Source organism: Daktulosphaira vitifoliae, unplaced genomic scaffold (assembly GCF_025091365.1).
Source record: "Daktulosphaira vitifoliae isolate Bord-2020 unplaced genomic scaffold, ASM2509136v1 Scaffold_1, whole genome shotgun sequence".
In the NCBI taxonomy this organism is placed as follows: domain Eukaryota; kingdom Metazoa; phylum Arthropoda; class Insecta; order Hemiptera; family Phylloxeridae; genus Daktulosphaira; species Daktulosphaira vitifoliae.
The window spans coordinates 74,645,318-74,661,903 of NW_026099572.1; the positions used below are offsets into that span (position 1 = coordinate 74,645,318).

Consider the following 16,586-nt stretch of genomic DNA (forward strand, 5'->3'; position numbering starts at 1 on the left):
CGCTTTAGATACACATTATACATATGCGTATAACTTACACTACTTACCCATCATAATCCATGTTTGTCCATTTCGCATTGTTTTACTTGAAACAACAAATATGTGTTAAGTTAACTGTTAGTACGCCCTCATTTACACCTTTACTTTTGAATTCGTTTTTTAACGAATCTTATTATTAATTAGCAAGTGATAGTTAATTTGAGGTGTAAAGTTTTTATTTGAAATTGTCACGAAAAAACTGTCTAAATTGAATCAAGTATTTACGTTTTAATTATGCCATAGTGATATCAGATTAAAAAAATGTCCTCTTTTTAATTTCATAAAAATTCACGGTTGCCAAGCATTCATTTAGAAAGTAAATTAATGAAGAGGTAGCTCTTTGGTAGGTTGCTCATTATTATTATTATAATGAGATTACTGATCAACACGATTCGCATGGTGTGTACCTTGACGATATAGTGATTCAATAACTGCTGAATATTCAAAACTTTTTTCAGACTCAACGATAATATAATATTGAAGTATTTTTTTTTACGTCCATATCTTCAATAGTGTTAATTGTTTTTGTAGAACCTGAGAAAACAAATTTAGATTTAAAATTGATTTCATTTCATAGACATTTAAATATAATTTAGTAATACTTCAAAATAATATAAAAATATATCAATTGTGTACTACATGTGTAACCGAAACGTATTTCTTAGCTGAATAATTCAAAGTGAATTAATTTTTGTATATTTTGTTGAACCACATAACCGCCACGTTTCAGTAGATATTTGGACGTCCACGGTCTCTCTCGCTTTTTTTTAATCAAATATATAAACACCGTTCATTAAAATAGTAAGAAATATTTGTGTTCTATATTATGTTTAGTAGTGTTACAGAAAAAAAAAAGAACGTCTCAATAAGCTCGAGGGAAAAAAATCGACAAATTCGTTTATGTCACGTGCTCAATACAAATTCGAACCGAATTTAAAATCTTCATCACAGCGTTTATAATAGTTTTATTAGGCTTATTATCGTTTACTGTTTAATAGGGATGATACCGGTGAGATGAGGGCAACTTATTACTTTTTTAGGGGGAATAATCTGCACCGGTCTCCTGATAATACCGAGTTCACGGTGGGGGAATAAGTACCATTGTTATTGTCCACTATTCAGACTTCGGTATCCCACCTAGCCGAAAATTCGTACGCCCAAAAATAAAAAAATACACATTAGTAATAGAGAATAATGTAAAAAAATACAACCCGTCTTTAGCAATAACAACAGTAGCGGTGGCGGTAGGGAGACGAGGGTGAGCCACTACCGTGTGTCACCTGGTGCCCGGGGGGGATAGACGGACGGATAGGCGTACGGTGCCGACACCTGGCGGCGGCGGCACACTGGAACCGCACGCAAGAACGTATCCTCCGGGTCGGGGTATCGTCACCACGTCAGTCCGCCACCAGTCGTTGATCTGTGACCGTTCGACAGAGCGTCTCTCTGCGCCGTATCGTTAACGCATTTGTCGTAGTTGAATTTTATATGTGTATTTGTGTGTAATCATTTATTATCAATTTTCTTATTTTTATACTTAACGGTAGTGAAAAGTTTAACGACAGTATATTTATACATTTTTTTTATACATTACTACCGTGTCACATATGTATTATTTTTGTAATAATTATTTCGCAGTAGCCGTCCGTTGCGACCGCCACCGCGCAGTGTGAAAATATATATATAGTGTGTGTGTGTGTTTTTTTTTTTCGTACCACCGTGTGGTTTTTATTTCAATTAATTTTTTTATCATTAACGTCATCCGAGTATGTCTCCGAAGTGCGATCTACTAACTCGCAACGGTCTGAACTGTTTCAACGGCGTGTAGACGGCTGTTGTTGTTAACATACATGTATTTGTAACGCGCATTGCGGTCAATATATATACATATATTTGTGTGTGTGTATATATACCAACACATAGATATCCGAAAGAAATTTCGTGTGCGTTCTTATCTCGCTGTGTGCCGTGTTCGTAAATTTACGGTGCGACCATGCGGTGCCGGTGTTTGTGTATCGCCGTTTCCATAATAACATTCATCGTTGCAAACGTGAGTACAAAATTAATGATTAAATTATACATGAGAAATCTGGAACCCGCCACTTGAGCTTAACCTTAAAACTTTTGGGTTAGGTTGAAATTTCTGATAGTACGCGATGATAGTCTCGAGGGATGTTATCTCGCGGGGAAGTCGGTCGCTCAACGTGCTAGTCATTTTTCTTGGACTAAAAAATCAAAACTAGAGCAAACTTTTGACTGCGTGTCGGCGTGTTAATCGTTTAATATATTTCCAACTTGGCTCTAAAGACCCTACTCTTAATCAACCGTCAGTGTAAATAAGATATACGAAAAAAAAAACCATAACCCGGTTTTTATTATTAAACGATCCGCTGACATATATATGGTGGCGGCGACGACGATTCACCACGCGCGCGTTCACACACACACACACACTCATCTTCCTGTCCCGTTTATTTATATCTCCCTGTGTGTCCAATATACAATGTTCTATCATAACCGATATTATGTGCCTGTTATGCGTTACTTAATATACTCCATAACTTTCCAGTATGTTTATTTTATTCAATATCGTCTCATAATGGCCGTTGTGTTTTGTTTAATCTCATAAAAGCATCTTCGTCGCCGGTTAGCGGTTTCTCGATTACTATTTTTTTCTATTCTGACTGTTAATTTATTGCCAGGGATGCGATAACAAAAACGGTCGACGAGTGATGATACCCTAAAATCATTTTAATTAAAGTACGTGAATTCGTGCGCTCTTGTATAAATAGTTACACTGTTGTTTATTTTTAAACACTCATTAATGACTACTATCTTATGAAGAATATATTTTTAAATTGGTTACAACAATAAATTGTTGAAATGTTCGCGTTTTTCACTTTATCAAAACAATGGTAATAATTGTTTACAAATAAACGAATTAAATTTTGTTAATGTATTCATTGAATCTATTCAAAAATTGATTGATACGTGTGGTCGTGACTTCGCGTAGTGTGCCGTCAGCGTGACCCTTCGACTTCAATATCCTCTTATCAAATCCAGTCACTACAACGTGAGTTTTCCTCTTCAAACTTTATGCGGATTACAGCAAATATCGTCTGGCATGTATCTGGACAGCGAATTTTCTCTACAGAGAATCTCATGATTAAAAAATGTGCATCTTTACATTGTTCGATGGGGAGCAAGTCCTAAACGGGAGTGATCGATGGGCGGTGAAGGGGAGGAGGCAGCTGTCATTCACATTGGGCTTCTTCGATGAATTATTATTATTTTTTTGTACAGTCGACGATTGGGCGCTTTTTGTTCGAAAACCCATTCTTAGGCAACGGCAGTATTGTTATGATTATTCTCTTTTTATTTTTTTTTTCGTCAAATGGTTGTATATATATACCTAGATTGCAAAACGAAAAATCGTACATTTTGGTTTATATATTTACAAATATGAGTGGCTAACAATGCTATTGCCGCCGTTCATTACCTAACTTTATTTAACAAAAAAAAGAAACTTTAAAGGTGTCGAGTCATTGGTTATTATTGTTTTTTTTTTTTTTTTTGAAACGAATGACTTTTATAAAATGCAGCGGTATATCGTCTTTAACCTATGTCATGTTGGGAGAATAAGATGTGTCATCTTGTAGCATTTTTAAGAGAGAACGCCTATAATCGTTGGTCGGAACGTAGGATAATAGGAATATCATGAAAGAATAAAAAGCAGAGTGTAAATATAATGAATTAAATCGTAGGTCTGGTGATAATTATGACAAAAAAAACACAACGACTTGGTTGAATATAACTGGTATAATAAGATGGTGTATGAAATAACTGCAGTGGCAATTATATATCCCCATAGTTATGTAGGCCATTTTCAAGGCGCGTACAGGGAAAAATTATTGTGATGTAAAAATTGTACACGGCAATAACGAGCACTAAATCATATATAATCTTTCTACTGTCATTTCTTGTGTCGTTATGGATTTTTTAAAAATAATAATATTTCAATTGAGCCGGTTTTTTATGTGTTTCAAGCCGTGTATTAATTAAGCAACTATTAAAACCCCTGCGTGAGTGTGTGAGCTGTGTCAAATTATGTCACATAAAACCTAAGAACTGACGTTGGCGATTAGTTATGCGATTAATTGACGGTCAAATGGTTTTCCGTTATACTTGATATACGACTCGTAGAAAATAAAAATGTATTGAAGACATTAAAATATTATTGAAGAAAAAAAAAATTGCTAATAAATTATTGATTGTTTCCGTTATCGAGATTAGCCTTGACGAATACTTCAGACAGTGTATTATTGTTATTATTTATTTTTATTAGTTTCTTTGCAAAACGTTTTTTATTAATGAGACAATGGATGGATGCTTGAAAAATTTGCTTAAAAATTATTTTTGCAAACCTAGTCATACGATTGAATTTTTGATGAACGTAAACAGATAATAACAGGCCGAGTCCTAAACCACCTTCCCATTGGTTTGTTGGAACTCAAAGCGATGACCTTTTTAAACCGATACCGCGGTACAAACAAATAACGAGGGGGAAAAATAATCAAGACGTTAATCCGGCCGAGTCTCGGTTTATCCCAAGTCATCTTTATAATACCATACCGATTTAGGTAGTCGCTTTCACTCATTGTTTTGGCACGTCCTTTGAAGAGACCTTTATGTCAACGTCAACGAGTTCGTGTTCGACTCGCGTCAAAGTTGTCCGCCTAATGACGGGGCGATGACAAAGTCGCCGCCCTCGGGTCCTCTCTCACAATGGACTGGACTCCTACGCGTTTTATTAAACTAACATCCACTCGCAATGATAAGTGCGCGACCCTCCTGTACCACATATTATACCCTTCAATGACCAAGTATTTTTTCTTTACGTAGTAATGATGTGTGTTTGTTTGCAGGTCAGTTGCAACGGCGTTTTCGAGCTGAGAATAAAATCGTTCAGCAATGAATTGGGCAGAGAAGCTTCGGGCACGTGTTGCGGCGGAGTGTGCGGAACGCCATGCCGGACAAAGTTCCGGGCGTGCCTCAAGCATTACGAGACTAACATAAACGTGAACTCCACGTGCACGTTTGGCGACGTCGTCACGCCTGTGCTCGGCGAGAACAGCCTAACGTTGCCGGCTAACGCCACGCCGATAGCGTTCCATTTCAATTTCACATGGCCGGTAAGTCGCCTAGCTTAATGTAATGTCTAGTTTCCTTCGTGTCGCCACTATTTGCTNAGCCTAACGTTGCCGGCTAACGCCACGCCGATAGCGTTCCATTTCAATTTCACATGGCCGGTAAGTCGCCTAGCTTAATGTAAATGTCTAGTTTCCTTCGTGTCGCCACTATTTGCTTACCAGTCGGTAGAAGAGTGTGGTGTTTACCACTAGTACACGTTTACATTTATAACAATAAATTGTATTTACGGATAACGACAACCGAGTGTACATAAAGTAGACATATGAGACTAACTTCCTTCTTGGCCACCACACCGCAGGAAACCAGATAAGATTAACAGCAGTGCTCGCACATTTGTTTCCTAACAAAAGGGTTGACCTCCGAATCCTCTATCTCTTTCGGTAGGGTGTTTTTCACGGCGGATTAGTTTGTTTTGTATTTGTGTTTTTCAGAAGCCTTTTTTCCTCATAAGTCAGTACGGGCATAGCAGCAGGGCACCCGGTGTGCGACGCCGTTTTACCGTTAAGGCCCAGGGACCCGACCTTAACCTTGAATTTAAAAGAATAAGGAGAAAGAACCCTTTAATAGGAGTGAGTGGCCGAAAATGCTGTATGTTTGATACTCATAGGTAGTGTGAAATCTATACCTGTCAAAGCGGTTAAAATTATGGGCCATTTTTTTCCTCGCCAACAAAACACTTTACTATTGTATTTTTTCTACGAAGGTCTAACTGTACTGACAGCAATCGGGGCCAGAAAACAGACTGAAGCAGCGACCTTTCGTACGGTTGGCGTCTCGTGAATACCTGTTTCTCGAATACTTAATCATTTTACCGTCGCTTCCGTTTTTTTATCTATAATGTTTAATTCAGAAATTTTAATTAGAGCACATCACGCACTATAAATCAAAACTGGTTTTATGAAAATTATATATCGGCATCGTGTCAGGGGGAATTAGTTTTACATGCTAAAACGCCCTACAATGGACTTGAATAAGTAAAAACGCATTATTCAAAATATTCCGATTTAACAGTTAAACGCGTATGTACTCTCGGGAGAGAACTTAAGAGCTTTGAGCGGATGAGTCACGTCTCTTGGGAATAATAATAAGAGTGTACTCGATGGCGTGTAACAGCAGCCGGGCGACGTGTAATGCAGTCAGTTTGCGGTTCTAAAAGCTGACCGATTTCCACTGGGAGTCTGTAGCGGTTGGAAAGAGGAAATGTTCGAAACAAAATCGATAACCTTTAATATAAAAGCGTTTGACTGAATATTGTCAGTCTTCTCCCATATGGCATAAATTATATGTCCTTCTGTCGAGCTGCTTCGTCTCTGTGGTGACCTGTCCGTCAAGTTGACCGCATTTGCATACAATGATGATTGCTTTTCTGAGCTATAACCATTTTTTTTTTTTTAATAAAAATGCGTATACTTGTTTTTTTCGTAGCAATACGGCGATTTTCTTCACTGAAAAGTATTAATATGAATAATCTAGCCCGAATATTTTAGTTGAACACCACCTGAGCCTATTGATAACCTAAGTGATAGGCGTATGATTTGGGGTGCAAAGTTTTTGATTTCCAGTACGAATTATGGCTGATACAAAAAATAAAAATATTATAATTTCGTAGCAATTTCCAGAGAAATATTAGATTTGATTATTCTCACAAATTAAAATAAGGTTTGGAATTTATATTATTTTTAATTGGTCCGCAATTGTTTGGGATTACCTGTCACACGAGTGGCAATTAAAGAGGTACCCGATTGTTAAAATAATTACAGTCAGTATGGGCGTATGAAATGTATAGGAGAGGAATAAAAACTAATCGATCTTTTCATTTTGTAGTTATTATTATTATTATTAGACGGTATATTTTTCTTCTTTTACCTGACTTGGCCATTGCTGCTGCAGCGCTTGTCATTGTAAGAAAGGATAGGTGGTTTCGTTATTATTAATATTTTTTATTGTTCCGAAAAAACCTTAGAAGATCATTATTACTATGTGTAGTAGTTAATTCAATGCTTCTTTAAATAGCGCCCAGTCGTGTATGTGTTATTTTATTTATTTATTTTTTTACACCTGAAGACTAAAACATCAGTTACACTGTAAAATACTTCATAGTACTTGTAAACATATAAAAGAAAGTCTATTTTGTAATATTCAGTGAAGATATTTATATTACAAAGTGTTGTTTTGTTATTTTAATTGTGTAATTTTTTTTTCAGGGTACGTTTTCACTTATTGTTGAAGCTTGGCATGAACCATCATCAGCGAGAAATTCAGGTAATTATCTACAATTGAATTTTGAATTTATAATAAAACAAAATGTAGTTACTCTGGTATACAAACACATACACTAATAAAATCACCCATTATCGTGAAGTAGGTAATCGGCTCCCGAAAAACCTTATTAATACGATCTGGGCTGGAAATATAATGTCATGTTATTGTGAGTCAGTAGGGTCACCCTTGGTGTGTGTCTCAGAAACCTTATATGGGTCGTGCGCCCTCGCAGTTGCCTTCACAGTCTCTGTACCCTTCTCGTTCGAGAGTCCTAAACAACACCTGTTTCGGTTCTTAACTACGGTATCCGTTTTCCCACGATATTTCCGACGCAGTAGAATAGAAATCGCCCGAAAATAACCTTGTGATGAAATTCAAGCCACATGTCCATTCATTGAACTTTATCATAAAACGCCTTTAAAAGGCGGCTGTTTGTGGACGCGATTGTTTGTGTTAGACCAATCTCCGAGGCGAATTCGTGGAATATTAACGGCTTAATTACTGTCCTTTTGGATATCCTCAATTTCCTATACTCAAAGCTCCTCTCCGCTTACCTCTACTGATTAGTGGCGACGATGCGACGTCGCGTGTACCTACCGTATATTTTATTAGTCATAGAAGCTTTTTCAAAAGACATTACCGACACACGAGACTTTCCTGGGGTTTTTTCCTACTCCGAACTGATAACGTGCCGTCAGCAAGTATTTGTATTACTGTTATCCACCTATATTTGTGAATCAATATTTATCTTAAAGTATTTTCATGCAGTAAAATGCTTCCCCGTTCTTTATCTGTGTTTATCGTACGAGTCCTATTGTTGTGGTTTGTCGGTAATATAATTATTTAAAGGTTGAAAAAACACGCGCACACCCAATAATAGTTTCTCACTGGTGTTTACTGATACGGCGACGGGGGCCAATCACCGGCAAATTATCACATAATTCTTTTTTTTTTTTCATTCAACTTATACCATGAGAACGGAGTGCGTTTTTGGCCGATATACCGACTAAAAGCGTCGTGAGTTGTAGTCTTCCCGTATATGATCACAGAAAATTAAAAGGGTGTACCACACGCACAATAAATATAATAATATTCTTAAAATTCATCTAGCGTACACTCGAATGTATACGACTGGTGTGTGCGTTGTTCCCGTGTACTCTTTTGTGTGATTTGTGGTCGAACAAAAAAATGTGCGCATGTTGTTTTGTGTGTGTGTGTGTGATTCTCGCGTGTTGTGTGTATATATATATATATATATATATACTCGTATGCGCTGAGGTAATAGCGAAGCGCATAAATTTCAACGTGCTTTTGTATTGAATAAAATCCGGACCAGACGTTGTTGTCAACGACGGGGAATTCTTTTCTTCTTCGTGTTCGCTCTTTCTTCGCGCCGCGTCCCTTGGTTCGAATTTTATAATAGACCTTTTTACTTGCCCTTCGGCTGTTTTTTGATACCGAGCCAATCGTCTGACACACAAGGATAGGATAAGGAAGTCGCATCGCATCCTTTTAAACAACAATACCGGAACGTGTAATCCCGAAATAATCTCGTCACGTCTGGATAGGAAATTTGGAGAAAATAATAGGAATTCCACAGTCGGAAACTCAAACCGAAAATAAATCCTATTCGATATGTATGCTTAACGTTATTGTTATTATTATAATACGACTCGAATGTAGCGTCACCATCGCGCAACAGTGAAATAGTAATAACGCGGTTTATGCTTTTCACAGTATCGGTATTGGCCTCATCTCCCAGTCGATCTGCTCAATCGGTTATTGTTATCATTATAGGTGCATAATATAGATTTTTTTATTTCACCGGGTATTATTATTCCATTTTATTCGGACGTTAGCAACGGCTTCGTAGAAAACGGTAGGCACGTAGCATTCATATGGTGTGTGTGTGTGTGTGTGTGACCAATTGTTGGGCGGCGGGTGACCGTCTTATTCTCCCACGGTGCCTCTTGCCGACGTGTCTGCCCCGTTTGTCCGGCGGCGCCTGTTTGTATGAGCACTGAATACTTACGTACATTGTTTTAATATGTATGCTTTTTTTTTTTTTCGTTGTCAGGTACCACCAACGGTTCGGCGCTGATCACGCGCATCACGGATCAAAGATACCTGAAGCTGAGCGACGGATGGGTGCAACAGGAGTACGCCGGGTCTACCGGCGGTGTCCGGTCTCGGCTGGTGTACGAGCACAGGGTCCGGTGCGAAGACAACTATCACGGAGACGGGTGTGCGAAATTCTGCCGCCCCAGGGACGACAATTTCGGACATTACTTGTGTTCCAACGACGGTGACATGATATGCATGCCCGGATGGACTGGCAGCTATTGCAGCAAAGGTATGTTGAATGTTACACCCTAGAGGCGTATCTTTGTACCTTATTGATGTGTGTGTGATATATTTTCAAACCTTTTTACCGAAAACGTCAAGTTAAAATATAGGGGGGCCTCTGTTGAAATTTTAGGTGGGAGCAAGTAAAAAAGAATAAAAATTACAACAACATATCGAGTAAAAAAAAAGGAACGTATTAAACGGTGGTTTTCATTGTTTCGGACGTTTCTGCTACAACGCCGTTTAATACATGCGGTTGTATTATGTCCGATAATAATAATAGTACTAATAATGACGACTGCGATGGCGATAATAGGTTGTACGGGCTGCCGCTTTACCGGTGAACATTGACGATAATAATAAATAAGTTAGAAGAAGGAAAATGTAAAATTAACTGACTGGCGCGTTTTATATAATTTATCGGTGTGGTGTTGGACCGTGTGATGAGTGGTAGTAGTTTTCTCCGTTGGACGGGCCGGTCAACCTTCCGTTGATGCGCGCGTCCGCCCCGTACACATCGCCGTCGTTGCCTTACCAGTCCTTTTGTGCACACTGGCAGTGGTTCCGTCTCGGACACGTTGCCGCCGTTGCTTCGGTAGTCCTCCAGGTTCCCACGGTAACGTTCGTTCCATAGCTATGGGCTTCTCTCCGTGTGTGCCTGTCAGGTTGTTATGCACGCAGGGGTTCTCAAAACGCATTGCGCGGCACATACCTTGCAGTATTCGATTACAATCTCTTTTGTTTTATGTGGAAAAAAAAATATGATTATAGTACGTATACTTTCGTGCAGTACCACGTCCCGTGACTCATAGATTCAACATGACATTTTTACGCGTTTAATGTACTACGTATATATTTATTTAAGAAAAGAAAAAAAATTATTTCTATAAATCAAATCGGTAGCGTCTGCCAAACCGTGTGTCGATCGGCGCATTGTAGTAATTACTAACCGGTACGGTTCATTTATTTTTATTAATTTATTTAACCGATGGTCTCGTGTATGCTCGTTTTATGACTTATTGTTACTCCGTAATGGAACTGTCTCGCGATATTCGTTAACCTGGGTCAAGTAGTAGTAATATTTCAGCACCGCGCTGTCTGCCCGACACGAGGAATTCACCACTTAATTTGGGTTTGGAGTACTGTATTCACGTGTGAAAATAATACTTAAATTTTACATGTCCATATATATTTTTATATGTGTCATTTGTTACATTATTTTAACTTGGCAATAACTCCAATACACTCGGCCGTGGCTGGCTCACCACTAGGCGGCGGCGGCGGCGGCACACGAGACCGGAGTTCTTAACCGGTGACACAATAATCATATAGACGATATAGCCTGTAATTACACGGTGGTATCGGTTACCGGTCCTGATCGCGTCTCCCGCTGCCGCTTGACGGCCGCCGCCACCGACCATCCGCTGCATCACAACCGTTTATACCGTCGATTATTAAACGCCATTGTTTTTGTACACATTATATATCCAGTTACCGGTTTTTTTTTTTTTTTTACTTTTCCTCTTCAAGATTATTTTTTATGTATTTATTTATTTCCACTTCTTCGAGGTATTATGTTCTCCTCTCGGATTTCTTTCTCGTTTTTTTTTTTTCATAGTCCCGCGTGGATCCCACAAGAGAGTAATTACGTTACAGAACCCGTGCAATTTGTCGCCATTCATAACGTTTCTAAACAAGATCACAGCAAACAGATACATATAAAAATTCCCCGTCCGGTCACGAAAATCGCATTAAATCTCAGCCTTCTCCTCACTCGACCATCCGCCGCCGTTCAACATTCTTGACTACTATTTCTTATTTTATTTTTTATTAATTTTATCCTTCGGTGCCACTGCTATCTCCGCTGTTGTTGTTTTCCATACCAACGCAGCTATTGTGCGCGCCCGCCAGCGGACTTGTGTTTTCCCAATGGGCAACAATGGCATTAGATATGTCCACAGGGTGTATTCCGACACAACAACAAAAACCCATTGCAGGCGCAGGGTGGCAGCTGCAAAACGGTCACTTGTCTCCCTTCCCCCCTCATACTATCCAAAAAACAGTTCGAACCCCATGAGACAACATCTGCCGTTTTCCGGTTTTGCCACTTTCGGACTCTAGGTGGGAGGGATAAAAATCCGCTAAATGTAAAGCTCGTAATAAATTTTGTCGTTTTAAATTAACTCCTGTCCATAACTCAGTACAGTATTGTTAAATGTTATGATTTTTTTTTTCAGCAATATGTGCACCTGGCTGTGACGAGAAGAGAGGTACATGCATGACTCCAGGAACCTGCCAGTGAGTATATCTTCTTTTATAAATACGAGTTCATATGTCTTCTTTATGTGCTATGTTCTTCCTTTTTTTTTTTTTTTTGTCATTATTTATCCTAAGTTGGTAATTAAAAGTCTCCGACTGGTTCACGGTCATCCATATCCGACCTTAACCCCAGCGCCTCTACCGCATAACCGGTCATCGTGTGTACACTCCATTCCTATCGCATGTTTATTTATGGATTGATCGTGCTGTGGCTATTTATCTGATTCAATCACTGCCGAGAATATAAACGCTGTTTTCTCGACCTCCCTCTCTTACCCATCAATAGTTTATCAATCTTGTGTTGCATAAAAATACACGATTGTAATTACTAAAAAACCGTTCCCCGTTTTATTGTTGCAGATGTCACGCTGGCTGGACGGGATCCAGGTGCGATCAGTGTCAGATATATCCGGGTTGCGTAAACGGTTATTGCCAAAAACCGTGGCAGTGTTTGTGCAAAGAAGGATGGGGTGGTATGTTCTGCAACCAGGATCTCAACTACTGTACCAACCACGCACCATGCAAAAACGGAGGTACATGTTTTAACACTGGACAAGGACTTTATACGTGCTCGTGTCCTCCGGGTTTCAGTGGACCAGAATGCAAGATAGATTTGGGTTTGACAAAAGGTCTAGATTGTTCAACGGGATTGACTTGCCTCAACGGCGGAACTTGCAAGGTAAGCTGAAACATCTGAACACAAAATCGAATCAGTTTAATATTAAAAAGTCATAAATGTATTTTATCCATAAATTTTGCGATGGTTAATAATAAGTTTTTTTCTTCTAATTTTTCTAGAAAAGCGGCGGAGTTTCGACTTGTTCTTGTACCAACAACTGGAAAGGCGTTAGATGTGAGACTTCTACTTTACCGGCTTGCTCCAGCTCTCCTTGTGGTAACGGCGGTACATGCGTTAACAACAAGAACAACAATACTTTTGTTTGTCACTGTCCCGTCGGATTTTCCGGTCCAACATGCCATCAACCGACAAACCAGTGTCAGCCAGATCCTTGTCGGAATGGCGCGACCTGCGTACCCAGCAAGGATAGCTCAAGCTATACGTGCAAGTGCGCTCCTGGTTTCACCGGTGCTCACTGCCATTTACCTGATCACTGCCAAAAAAATCCATGTCTAAATGGAGGCACTTGCCAAGCTCAAGCCGACGGATATCGTTGCCAATGCGTACCCGGCTACGTTGGTGACGTTTGCCAGAGCGAAGTGGACTACTGCGTAGCCAAACCTTGCGCCAACGGAGGGACATGTGAAAATCTAAAAAACGATTTCCGGTGCAGTTGCCGGTCCGGTTTCGGTGGCAAAGACTGCAGTCGGTATATCAATGAATGCGCGTCCGGCCCATGTGCCAACGGTGGTACATGCGTAACCAACGACGTTGGCGGCGGTTTCAAATGCGAATGTCCCAAAGGGTATACGGGCGCGAACTGCACCGAAGAGCGACCGACGCCAGGAGACCTTTCCAAACACGTATCCATGGAACCGCAAATGGCGTCCGTCAACGGCGTGCTCATGGTCATACTTTCCGTTTCCGTGCCCATAATCGTATTGGCCGCCATCGCGGTGGTGTTGTGCATGAAGAATCGCCGGCGTAGGGACCAAAAGAAAGCCGATGAAAACGCGCGGATACAAAACGAACAGAACTCCATACACAGCGTGGCCAAGCTGGGCGACCCACACGTTATTCGCAACTCGTGGGACCCGTTGCCTCCACCTGTCAGGCAGGAGAACGTATACTCGGAACCGTTGTGTTTCGGTTCCAAGGTGCCGCCGTTGACGCCGTCGCAGTCGTCGACGTCGCTTCAAAAACAAAAGCTGCTCAATACAGACAGACAAAACCGCATGTCCTTCAAGGAACAGGACGCGGTCATTAACGCGTTGGACCGCAGAATATCAATGATATCCGTCGATTCCAATCAATGCAACAACTCCAAGTAAGTACTTTTACTGATATTATCCCGAGGTGTTGGCGAGAAAGGTTTAAAAAATGCACAGAGCTTAGATATTTTTTAATGTATTCTAATAATTCTCGGTGAACTACAATGCGAACGGTCAGTTATCCTTTTCTCAAAACCCATTAAAATAAAAACTTTTCCTAAAACGTAGTGGCGTTTTATTTAAGGTAGTGGGTAATTATTAAGTCATACGAGACTGTGGTACACGTCGTTAATGACAGTTCGATGAATTCTCAAAACGCCTCACTTAGTCGTATGCACACGATGATTAACACGTTATTGTGATAAAATAGACTGGATGACTAGCCGTCGTGCTCTGTGGACCGGGTAATGCTTTTATGTATTATTATCATTTTTTTTATTTACTTACTGAAAATTCGGTATGGAAACTTCTTGGTGCGCGCGGGGAGGAATAGACAAAAATGGGGAGACGTTAGGATATTGTGCGTGAGGTCTCAATGGTGTCGGAATGTCTGGGCAATGAGATACAATTAGATTGTATTTGTTGTGATGCACATACACACAAACGCTGTGGTGAATGACTAGGCGAAATCGTACGGAGCGCTTGATTTATCAGACGAATATATTTGTGTGTACAACTTAATCGTTGTGTTATTGTTGTTGTGTGTATAACGAACGATGTATTAAACGTGTTTTTTTCTTTTTGTGTGTTTCAGTGAGGTATCGCCCAACAAAGCTCACCACCACTACCATCGCAACATACACCAACAGCTGCAATACGAAAGAGCGGCGGTAAAATCGATGATTTTAGACCAACACTCTTTTGCCACGCAAGTTTAGACTGTTTAATATGTTATACATGTACATGTTTGTATGTATGTAATAATTTTTTTTAAGTAGACTTCTTGATAAACCTGTCGGTACGTTATTTGACCCTCTCAATTTGTACTCTCTCTCTATCTCAAAAGTGACTGGCTAATATTGTTATGCCGTAATTGAACGATTAGACTTGATATCTCTTTCCCTGCCACTTAACAATTATTTTTCTATCCATTGAAAACAAATGCGACAATTTATTATTTATTTATTTATTATAATTATTATTAATTTTTTTGAATTCTCAAAAACAAATTATTATTATTATTATTATTATTATTCTACTCATTCTAAATGTTTACCTGTATTCTTATTCTTATTACAAATAGAGCCAGGGTGATGATCTCTAAGGCGTTGTGATCGTTTTGTTGTTGTTAATCATAATTATAAGTATTATTAATTTAATTAATATGTGTCGAACAAATTAAAAAAAAAAAAACATGTTCCTGTTATTTAATCCCTAAGTCATTATTTTGTAGTTTTTTTTTTTTTTTTATACGACTATTTTTTTCTTGTGCGAGTCTTTAGGACGAATTAATTCGTTAATTATATTTAATAATAATAATTATTATTACTACGAAACTAAGAAAAAAATAAAAGTGTTATTAGACGTGTAATAATTGTATTCGTGTAAAACAAAATTTATACTTAAGTTTTTTGTACTGTAATATTTTGTATAAAAGAAAAAATCTAATTCTTCGTTTGTACATTATAATTTGGAACTGTGTGTAAATAAGTAAGTTTACTATTCTAAACAACGATCATTTATTTTTCGTCAGTGAATAAATTTGTTAAATTGACTCATTTAAATGTTTTTAAATATATTATTGTTGTTCCTTTGTTAATAAATGATTGTTTCAAATGATTAAAAACGACGGTCTACATATTATTTTCACATTCCTCCTCTTTTCTTTACTTCACTGCCGTTGTGTCGTACGCGTCACCGATGCGGTCTGACCGTTTTTTGCGTGCGTGAAAAAAACCCGAAGATAAGTCTCGGCAACAGTAGTAACAGTGGCGGACACTCTGCCACCGCAATCGGATTTATTGAATCGGAAAAAACCTCAAAATCGAATTATAATAATTTTTTTAATAGACACACTCGTCGAATATTAATAAAAGATCTGATGTGTCGGGACCGCAAAGTTCGTGTCTATTCGTCGACACACCGAGTGATCTCAATTGTCGTCTCGCTCAACAATAATAATATTACTGTTATTATTGTTGTGGAACACGTAACCGCCGCGAGCGCACCCCAAGCAGTAGAAACTTTGACCGGAGAAACGATCGCCGGTAAATTTAGACGGGACGGAAATAATTTCGACGGCCGTCGGGTGCATTATGATAATGTAAAACGTGCGGTTTTCGCATTACACCAACGTGGGACTGCATTTTTGCGGTCTGCCGCCGTCGTGTGGTGTGACACGCGTTCCCAGGTGGTGTTCTTTTTATTTTTTGCACTCACACGCACGCGCGCGCGATTATTCTCTTCTCCGTGCGCGCCAGATGAATTTTTAACCGTCGCGCGGGGGACGGGGTGTAGTCTCACTGCGGGGCCGTCGAAGAATCTTAAATACCCAAAGAATCTGAAGGAATTTCACATTA

The 16,586-nt window shown here is 39.2% G+C and overlaps 1 protein-coding gene across 1 annotated transcript; it reads left to right on the forward strand.

Moving 5' to 3' along the window:
* The first annotated feature begins 1,425 nt into the window (after nt 1-1,425).
* On the forward strand, nt 1,426-15,736 carry LOC126903240 (neurogenic locus protein delta). The gene is made up of 8 exons (XM_050681323.1): nt 1,426-2,089; nt 4,965-5,231; nt 7,455-7,512; nt 9,590-9,865; nt 12,096-12,156; nt 12,538-12,856; nt 12,976-14,123; nt 14,822-15,736. The coding sequence occupies exons 1-8, from the start codon at nt 2,033-2,035 to the stop codon at nt 14,943-14,945; spliced, it is 2,310 nt and encodes a 769-aa protein (XP_050537280.1). The 5' UTR covers nt 1,426-2,032; the 3' UTR covers nt 14,946-15,736.
* Nucleotides 15,737-16,586: the final 850 nt, after the last annotated feature.